This window comes from Hevea brasiliensis, chromosome 11 (assembly GCF_030052815.1).
Source record: "Hevea brasiliensis isolate MT/VB/25A 57/8 chromosome 11, ASM3005281v1, whole genome shotgun sequence".
Classification (NCBI taxonomy): domain Eukaryota; kingdom Viridiplantae; phylum Streptophyta; class Magnoliopsida; order Malpighiales; family Euphorbiaceae; genus Hevea; species Hevea brasiliensis.
The window spans coordinates 58,684,504-58,695,181 of record NC_079503.1 but is presented as its reverse complement, the minus strand read 5'-3'; the positions used below and the strand labels follow the sequence as shown (position 1 = coordinate 58,695,181).

At 35.5% G+C, this 10,678-nt stretch overlaps 1 protein-coding gene across 1 annotated transcript; it reads right to left on the bottom strand.

Moving 5' to 3' along the window:
- Window positions 1-5,379: 5,379 nt before the first annotated feature.
- Window positions 5,380-10,518, bottom strand: LOC110672353 (uncharacterized). The gene is made up of 4 exons (XM_021835115.2): window positions 10,430-10,518; window positions 8,971-9,273; window positions 8,587-8,672; window positions 5,380-8,489 (listed from the first exon to the last, which is right to left on the bottom strand). Exon 4 carries the CDS (start codon window positions 8,184-8,186, stop codon window positions 6,705-6,707), a length of 1,482 nt encoding a protein of 493 aa, XP_021690807.1. The 5' UTR covers window positions 8,187-8,489; window positions 8,587-8,672; window positions 8,971-9,273; window positions 10,430-10,518; the 3' UTR covers window positions 5,380-6,704.
- Between the last annotated feature and the right edge of the window lie 160 nt (window positions 10,519-10,678).

The window sequence follows — 10,678 nt, the reverse complement described above, 5'->3', positions numbered from 1 at the left end:
AAACTATTTCTTTCTATCTATCTAGGTCTAGAATCGCCTAAACCTTTGCTCTGATGCCACTAAATATAACACCATTCACCCGTCTACAGTATAACTGATCAAAGTGTGCCGCATTCGGTGCCAGGGCACCCTCTCTTGTCCTGTCGTGTCTCTTGTTAATTTTTAACTTATAGAAATCATGTGGGAATATATTTTTTTAATCACAATTTATCTCTGTGGAAACTCGGGCAGAGTCCCCTTTTTTTTATTAGCATCTGGCGGGTTCCATTGGCTACTTGTTAAAAACAGTTTTATATCTATTCATAACTCTACATGTCATATTATATCCTTTCTTTACTCATACTATGACACCCCTTACCCGTCTACAGTATAGTCGAGCAAGATATGCAACGCAGTGTATCGGAACACCTTATTTTAATTCAATCATTTTTTTCCCTAATTTATTATTATTTTTTTTTTTATAGTTATGAAGTAAAATTTATGAAATATAATTCATTTAAGTCATTTATTGAAATTATAATTTATTTGAGGTTCCGAAAATTTTATAGAAAATCCGCAGTGATCAAAGCTAAAAATGGAGAAAACAGTTCTTCGGAACCTGTGAAAAACACTTTCAAAATTTTCAACCAATCCCAAACTCCATTTCATCATCAAAATCTCAATATTTTTCAACAACATTTCCATTTCCCAATCATTCATTTCTCATGGTATTCATATACAAGCAATAAATAAATACTCAATTTTCCATTCATAAACACAATTTCCACTATTTACATTAACATTAAAATACATTACAGAAGTCTCAATTACACAAGAGAAAATAAAAGTTAGTTACAAAATACCAAAATGAAACCTAGTGTCCTACCAATGCACTGAAGATGGTGAGGTGACACGGACACTATGCAGAGCTGCAGGAGGTCTCACCCGATGCGTGGTCTCTTGGGCTCTCGGCAGATATCTCGGAACCTACGCGTGGCAAAAGCAACGCGCTAAGCAATAATGCTTAGTGGTGCCAATAATAAAATAAAAAGAAATAACAGAAAATAAATATGCAGTGAATGTATTGATGTCTCATTACAAATAAATTTTCGATCAGTATTTGTAGTCGTACTTATTTTGTACTGGTTATATTCATTATTTCATTAAATTTATCCACTTTCATTTTTGGTTGCCCAAGTAACCTATACTGGACGATTGGACTGGATAAACGGGTAAACTAGCACTGGGTATCAAGTACCTCGGGCCGTCACACCATCGGTTACATATGTGTCTCCCGGTGTGTGAGCGACTAATAATTGTAATAACATTAGGCACAAGGCCAAGTATCAACATAATGTCAGAATGGCTAAAAGCCATAAAATCACAGAATGGCATAATGCCATGTGCAGTACTGCTAACTGAACCCTATTGGCATGCCAAGCTATCCAAACCAATCTTGTTAGGTATACTAGGGCATTTTATACTTTTGAGTTTTACAATTTTTGAATTTCAAGTTTTGGTGTTACTATTCACTTTATTAGTCAATCAAAATGTTGAATTTTGCATAGACAATAGGTACATTGGTTTTAATACTCCCAACATAACACATTTTGCATTCAAAATTTGTTGGTATTGGTTGTCAATACCATTTCTAAGCTTAAAGTTAATTGAGCAGAATTTTCAGTTTTCATACCTTATCTTTACTATTCCATTAGTCATTTTTGCAATGGGAATTTGGCAAAATGATCAACATAAAAGTTGTTCCTTATTTTGTCTAATTGAATTTCCTTTTTTGAATCACTCCATTTGGAGTTTTATAGCTCAATTTATGGTCTAAAAACCACAACTGGCCGGATTGGAATTTTTCTGAACTGACCATATCTACAATGCAGTGAATAGTGACTGTAACTCACTTGTTGGATAGGTTCTGGCCATAATTTGGGTTAGTTTTCTTCATGAAAGTTGTTGGTCTATATCTCAACTTATTGCTGGTAAAATTTCAGGTCAATTGGACCGTTCTACACTGAGTTATGGCCAAATGAACAATGTTCATTTGGTCATTCTGCAGAAACAGACTACAGGTCACCCGGATTGGGGCAAGCTTTTGGTCCATTTGGTTTGGTTTTATGGGCATGGTTTCTTCACCAAAGTTGTGCCATTATGTATCTAATTTCATGTCCAATTGGCCTTGCACCAATTGAACCTCTACAATTCAAGTTATGGCTGCCCAAACCTGCTGGATTCATGTCTAATTCTGCAGGTCACCTAGGGCAGCCACTCTAAACCTAAATCCCATCACTAAACACACTTCATTTCTTTTTTACCAATAACCAAATGGTCACTAATTGACCATTAAAACTCACTTTCATCATTACATGATCAAAGTCTCATTTTCATGCTCAAACCCTAACTCCAATTTCCAATTCATGGCATACACATACCAAACTCATACCAAATCACTTTATCAATCATCTATACTCATCAATAACATAATTAAGCCACTTAATTTCATCAAAAACCAACAATGCTTAAAATTTCTCATGGCTGCCAAATTTAGAGATTTCATTTACTCAAGTTTTTCTTTTAATTTCACACAATTTCTATTTGATTTAGCATGCTTACAAGATTAAAGAAAGAAAAGAAATTGTTTAGGGCACTAACCTTGAATGGAGCAAAATTTCAAGCTACCCAACTTCTTTTTTTCTTCCTCTTTTGGCTGCCTAGAGGATGTTCAAGTTGCTAGGTTAATTTTTTGTGAAGCAAGTTTGTGGTTTTAAGGTGAAATAAGGTGAGGTTTGGGAGCTTTAGTGAGCTTTCATGGTGGAATGGCTTTGGGAGAGAAAGTGACGCTGGTTTGGGTGAGGAAGAGCATATGGCTTTTGTTTTTTTTTTTGTCTCAATTATCCTCTTTAATAGGTTATTTAAGTGGTGCTTAATTGTAATTGGTGGATAGGTTTTTAATGACATCATATGATGTCATAATTAGGTATTTTCTTTCATTTTCTTTTCTTCTCTTCTCTACTCATTTCCAATTTAATTTTTAGCAATATTTATTTACATTTTATGTTATAATAATTATTTACTTAACTGGACAAGTCGGCCAAAAATCACCTCTGAAGGCGAAATGACCAAAATGCCATCCGTTTAGCTTAACAGACCAAAATTGTCTGTACCGATTGAAAAATTTTTTTAAGTATTTTCTTGACATTCTAATGCCATAGAAACCTCAATGACCCTTCTCTGGAGTCCCAAAAATTATTTTATGAATTTTCTCCCAGGTCTAGGGCTCCTAGTTGCGAGAACCGCAACTTCCTACTAGGTTACCCATCGCTTGGGCGCCGGCTCATTTAACTTTGTTGTATTTTATTTCTAAAATTCTTTCTAAATTTTTCTTATTAATATTGGAGTTAATTATGGTTCCTCACTTTAGTTTAAATATTTTTTCAGACGTTCTAGCTATTCGGACCGACACCGATCACCGGAACAGTAGAATGTACGGAATTGCTATAGGGAGGGTGTTACACATACAATTTCAAGTGAATATGTTTTTCATTCGTTCCTTCATATAGAAATTTATATACATACATTCTCAAACTTAATTTACAGTCTCAAAATATAATTACAATTTATTTACAGAGTTCAAAATTAATATACATTTCATTATACATGAACAAAAATGCAAAACCCTAATTACATTGGGCCCTACCAAAATAAACACTACTGACGTGAGTTCTGGACTGTAGTAGATCTGAACAACTGTAATCAAAGTACTACTGTGGTGGCTACTACTATGTCGGTTGTTGTGTCTAGTCTCCAGTGCATACACGATGAAAAATCCAACGTGCTAAGCAAATTGCTTAGTGGTGCATAATTTTAAAGAAATTCAACTAAATAATTATAAATACTAGTTCTGTGTAAACTTTTGCAATTCTAGGTCATTTGCATATTTTACTGCACTTTGGGAATAAGCAGTATCTTCTCTGTGTATTAATTTCATTCTCTGTCTTTTTAAACTCATGTTAGAGTCTTTAAAATTACTTCAGTGTCTTTCATGTTATATAAGTGTATTTCATATCATATCAGTGTATTTGTGCCTAAGTAACTTATAACAAACTATAATGCTGAATACATGGGAGTATATGAGTTAGACCTCTATATGTCTATCCTGTATATAACTGTCATGTTAGGCACAAAGCTAGTGGGCAAGCTGTTGAAGCCAAAAATACAATTATATACAATGGCATCTGTCATGTCAGGTACAAGGCCAATGGGCAGGCATATAATAACCTGTATACAACTGTTTGTCAGGCACAAGGCCAACAGTCAGAAATCATATCAGACATATTTTGTCAATCAATGATTATTCATGTAGGCAGTACTGCTATCTGTAGTTACTAATTGATATACCAATCGATCCAACTATATATATAAGTCTAGGTACACTTTGGGCAAATTAGTATTATTAAGCACTTATAGTTTTATTATTTCATGTTATGTACTATTAAGGGTTCATAACATATTGTTATTTCAATTCATGTACTATCTATGCTTTATACCATTTTCATGTCATTATAATGAGAACAAAGGTCCCAAGTACATATTCATATAACTTATGTATTTATCACTTTCATTATTTTATGTCATGTACTATACATATATAAGTATTGTTATTTTATACATGATGGAAACATAGGTTCCAAGTGTGTTTTCCTATGACTTATGTGTTTAGCAAATCATTTAGGTAATTTTACATTCAATGTAAGTTGGCATCTGTTAATCATGCATCATGCTTGAGCCCAATGGTAGACAACTATTATGTAGAATCACATAGTTTTTTGGGGATTTACAAGTAACTTGCCCTGGCATGCTTAAGGTCAAATTTCTATATAGAATCAGAAACATTTTACTGGCAAAAACTTAAATGGGAATCAAGGAAGAAAAAGCAAAGAGGCACCATGTTTTTGGACACAGGAACCAAACAAAGATACCTATACTTGCAATATCCAAGGGGACTTTTGTGCCTTCGCTCCATTCCAAAAGCACTGATCATTAGTTCAGATGATTTTTGGGAATTTAAGTTACTAGTTGCCAAAAAAAAAAAAAGCAAAATTTGAGAATTTATTTTGCTAATTCCCCTTTAATAAATGAGGATTCCATTGCAATTGCCCTCTGTGCTAAATTCCCACCTAAAAACCCGGTTAAACCCATTAAACCGTGACTGTGTTGAAGAATTCAATAGTTAACAAACCAATTTGATAGGTTAAATCCGATTCTTAAGAAAATGGGATTTTTTTTTCTTGACTAAACAAGATTAGCTAATGGTCCGATTCTCAATTAACTCAATCCAATCAGCCGATCCGATTTAGACAAATATGTTTAAAATCAAAATTTAAGGAGAAATTCCAGTCAACGACCAAAATCCTTAACAGGTCTCCAACCACATTCCATTCGTAAACAACCAGAAAAATAGTCCATCCACGTACAAAAACTAGGCAAAATATCATCTCCATGGGTAAAATAGCTGCAATGAAACTAGCAAGCAAACATGGAAGGCCCAAAAGTTGATGGAATCATAGCTCCGTTAGAATAGTATCAGCCCTTGATGCTAGAGGACAAAATGTGCATGTACTATGTGGCGGCAGAATGAGAGAGAACTAAAAAGCTATTGCCTGCTGGTGCCATTTTAACACGTCAACCTATATAGCAGTAAATTCCATAGGTTTCATTTCTCTGTCCTGGCCTTCGCCCAGTGAAACCAATATCTTCTACCTCTTGAAACGATGACGACTGCTGATTACTTAAACAGATCTCAGAGTGCCCAACCATGGTTTCACAACGCACAGGAAGAATCTTATTTCCATTTCCAACATTATCCTCAAAATTCATTTTACAGTCTTTTCCTGCAGTTGCATGCAATAGTTCTCCGTTTACACCATTTCCTTCACCTATCCCTTCAGATGGTTCTTGCATATTGAGACAACTGACAGTCTCAACAAATGCCTTGCCCTCCACAGTAACAGATTCTACAGATAAATGTCGTTTGCTTCCTTTACTATCTCCAAGTTCTTCAGTTAACTTTTCTGATTCATAAGCATTATCAGTTGTGCTACTCATCATGCCGCTATCAGCAGCTGGTAAAGCTTTATTCTCAAGTTCAACATTTTGAAATGACTTTTTACTATCCCCATCACAGTCAAGTGCAACATAAGCTATTCCACCTACAGATTTTTCTTGAAAATTGGAATAAACAGTATTATCATGATTCGGTGATGATCCATCATCCTCAAAATTCTTGGAAGTTGAATGCTCTTCATCTTTACAGCTTTCACCTTTCCAAAAACCTCAAAAAGGCACATGTTGGATGCCAACATTATGTGATCCTTCTTTCCTCTCTTTATCTGTATTGGACAGCACAAAACTTTTCACATTCTCCTCTTTCATAATTTGAGTCTTTGTCAACTTCTACATTCTTCTCTTCACAGCTAAAATGAACATTTTGCTCATTAACTACATTGTTTCCGATGCCAAAATGCGGTAACTCAAAGACTTGTGATATATTGCCTTTTTTATCCTGGCTTCCGACCATGACATTGCCAGATGATTCATTCATGCTGAAGTTTGGCCTAATCAACTTTCTCCTTTTTTGCTGCCCATCTGAGAAGCCATGGGTTTCAACAGTAAGAATGGAGCTCCCAGGATTGGCATCATCTTCAGCCTTTCTCACTTCACTGCGACGTTTGAAATCCACAAAAGGTATCTGTTCTTCTATTTGGACCTCTTCTCCAGCTGGAGTCAACATTTCTTCTTATCTTCTTTGTGAGATCACTGGTCATCTGCTTGAAACATTTTTCCCTCCTCACCCATTTGCAATGACTCTGGTTCAACATGGTCATGACTTCATCCATTGATGAATCCATATCGCATTCATGATGTTGAACTGGAGTACCATTGCCTTGTTCACATACTTTTGGAGCAAAGGACAAGCGAGAAAACACACTTTTTCTCTTCTTCTGACAAACGGAATACATTTTCTCTGAAAGTTGCATTGATGAGTCATCCTCATAGTCTATGCTTCTAGATTTACCCTTTTTCAACACAGGAACATCACCCACAAATGCTTCATTGTTTTCAAAATGAAGAAGTTCACACAATTTATCCACTGATGAATCCGTACTGCATTCATCATGTTGAATTTGGTTACCATTACCTTGTTCACATATTTTTGGAGGCAAGGCCAAGCGAGAAAATACACTTACTTTCTTCTTCTGACAAACCGAATACATGTTTTCTGAGTAAGGACAGATATCCAGGTCCATTAATTTGTCTTCATGGCAGTCTGCAAAAGCTTCATTGTTTTCTACGTGCATGAGTTTATGTTCATGTTTGTCTTGTGAAGCAACAGGACACCTACAATCAAGCATACTGGAATTGTAGGAAAAAGATGCACCCTTACCCGTTCTTTCATTATTTCCACTTTCTGACAAGAGAAAAGGATCTGAAGAGGGATTTGGAACAGAAAAGCCCTTGGAGCCTTCATACTCATAGGACACTCTCACCATGTTTTTAGAATATTTGGGCCCTGGGAAAGGCATACCGGCCCTGTCAGAGTACTGGTATGGAACAGGACAACGTGACAGAACATTTGGAACATTAGCAGATAAACCAGAACTGATGATCCCAGATCTGCTAGTACATTTCGACTCCATATATGATGATAATGATTCGTTTTCAAGGCAAGGAAATATACTGTTGTGAAGAGTACATTCAAGCAATGATGAGTGCCTATAATTAAGGACAGAGGCATCAGTGTAATAAGGTAAAGCAGTAAGAGCGCTACTAATGGTTGCATCGCCACAAGTTGTTGAATTAAAAATATTCAAGTTTTGTGACTCCATTGACAGCTGATGCTGACTATTAACCAAAGAATTTTCTTCAAATTTGGACTTGCTAGAATGCACGGGTGAAATAGACTGATATAAACAAGGGTACTCAGATGAGATTTGCATCCCAAAACCATTTTGCTCATTCCACTTGTCTTCTAGCCCAGAAATCATTCCAGTAGTGATATGATCAGCCTTGCTTGGAGTGGCATGCCCAAGATTGTTGGTCATAACAACTGACATAGGATCAATATCCACATTATGCTCAATTCGCATTGCATTTCTTGTTACAAACCGGATATCATAAAAAAATCTTCTCACTCCCATTGGGTCCCCAACCTGCTCATTTGAAACTAGCGGCCCAGACTCATGGCCCAATTTAAGCCCATTTCCTGCAGAAGCACTCACAAACCTATCATTACTGATTCAATAGTTGTTAATGGAGTCACCAGAGAAATTGGCCTCTGCATTTTGTTCATCTTCCCCGTCATCAATTATTACATTGCTGCCCTCAGTAACAGCATTTCTAGCCTTACTCATAGGGCATCCAACCTCAAAATTGGTGAAATGTCTCTGAAGACATTTATCTTTTAACTTTCTCAAACTGAAAAATAACAAGAGCTTGCGAACCTATGATTACAGAAATTTACAGTCAGAAAAACTGATTAAATACAATATATATAAAACTCTTCATCTCATTTACGTCTCATATTGATACGGAAAGAACCTGTTTCTCAGACAGCCCAAAGTTAAACTTGTATGCTGAAAAATAATTCTCTGATTGCACCACGAAATTCACTTTCAGGGAGCGGGCTGCAAAACCAAATTGGGACGAAACTTACATAGACAAAAACAATAAAAAAGAATGAAACAAGTTACAGATAATTCCCACAAAAGATAATCAATTACAGTAATAGTACCAATGGATGATTCCACTTAAAACTTTTATAGCCTTTCCTTTGGCTTCCTTTTTTATTTTTATTTATTTTGGGTTGGGTTCATTAGTCCGCCTGTCATCATAGGGGAAATTTGCCTATGAATGGCCTAAGCGTAGAAGAGAACTAGATCTCGCTAAATTCCTGTCTCTGATGGTCAAGTAAGAAATGCATACCTGTGCAGGGTATTGCTTTCCAGAAGATTTGAAGGCATGGGGCACAATGTTAATCGCACCATCAGTGGATGCCTGAAATACGCCATGAAGTTCTCTCCTCTCAAATTCAAACAGAAATAAGATCATTCCAGCTTTAATCTGCTTTACAAAGTGTGCTTGCCCCATTGGAAGGCCTAATAGTTTCCTTCTAAAACATTCTTTCTTTGTCTCAAGGTTAGAAATAAAGATGGCACCATAGTCAGGAATTTTTCCAGCGACACTATTCTTGTCCACATCGACTTCCCTTGATGCCATCATGACATGCTGCAAAGATAACAACAATAAGAGACACAAACAATAGTTCTTAGATGGACTACATGCAACAAGAATCAGTATATTTGCTGGTATCATGTTAGAATTCCAACTATAGTACTTAAGTGCCAAGTACAAAGTGAGAACCCACAGCAAAACTAAGAAAGATAAAATGAGGAATGAGAACATTTGGAGAACAACAGAATATCATTATCTAAAAAACTTAAAAGCAGCCTGATAATTGCTAATCTTTCATTTCATCAAATAAGGAAAAAGGAGAGAGGGAGAGAGAGAGAGAGAGAGAGAGAGAGAATAAAAAGCTAGCAGCAAACAACAAATGAAGGGAAAAATACTTCCATGCCACTCGATAGCATTGGCCATGATTTCAAGGTTGGGGAAAGAAATGAATAGAAACTCAACAAATTACAAGCAAAACATACAAACCTAACCATTATGCCTCAACTGATATTGGCATTATGTCTACCTTTTATATGATTTACCAAAAAATTCTTGAAATTTGACCTAATAAACACACTTCCATCCTTGCATTTCAAAATTAGAAACTCAATGAAAAGTGTAAGATTTTAACAAACAAAATTATTCTACAATAATGTCTAATTCAGAGGCAAAAATGTAATCAAATTTTAAAATTTCAAGGACTGAAATTTGAAACCATTAACCAACTTCAGGAATTAAAGTAAAATAAAACAAAGTGTATATTTGGCCACGCTCAAAACTTTTACAAATTTAATTACCGATGATTTCATTATGGTGATGATAATAAAACAAATAATAACAATATTTACACCACATACAATTTTAGCATCAGTTCACCATGAACTGAGATACAAACATAAACAATAGGAAATCATTTCACAGATTAACATTATTATGGCAGAATATTTATAACACCCAAAAGGAAAGTGCAATCCGCAAACAAGAATTAGAATAACAACACGAAATCATTGAAGGTTAAATGTCATATTCCGGAAAAATTTTCAGTCCTTTATAGTATAAAGAAATAAGAATTTTCTGGGGAAAAGGACCAAGATAGAAAATATACAGAAATCCATATCATATGAGCGAATTTATATCTTAAAACGTATCATATTTGATGGAAAGCAGTTCGTCAAACAAAAAGAGATAGAGAGAGGGGAATGGGTTTTACCGAGAAGGAGGAAGGAGAAACGTTGAACTTTGGAAAGGAGAACTTTGTGATTATCGCACAGGAAAGGGAGAGAAATATTCAGATGTTTGCGAAGCCAAATGAGCAAATTTATAGGCGGTCCAAGTGGTATAGTGTCACAGTGAGTCTCGTGGCTTTTCCGTAATTCTGTAAAACCCCACATGACACGTCGGCCTGCTGGGCCTCACTCCATGGATAAAAAAAAAAAAAAAAATATATATATATATATAT

Coding starts and splice junctions, on each gene's coding strand:
- LOC110672353 (XM_021835115.2), bottom strand. CDS start 8,186: ATGGGAGTGAGAAGATTTTTTTATGATATCCGGTTTGTAACAAGAAAT.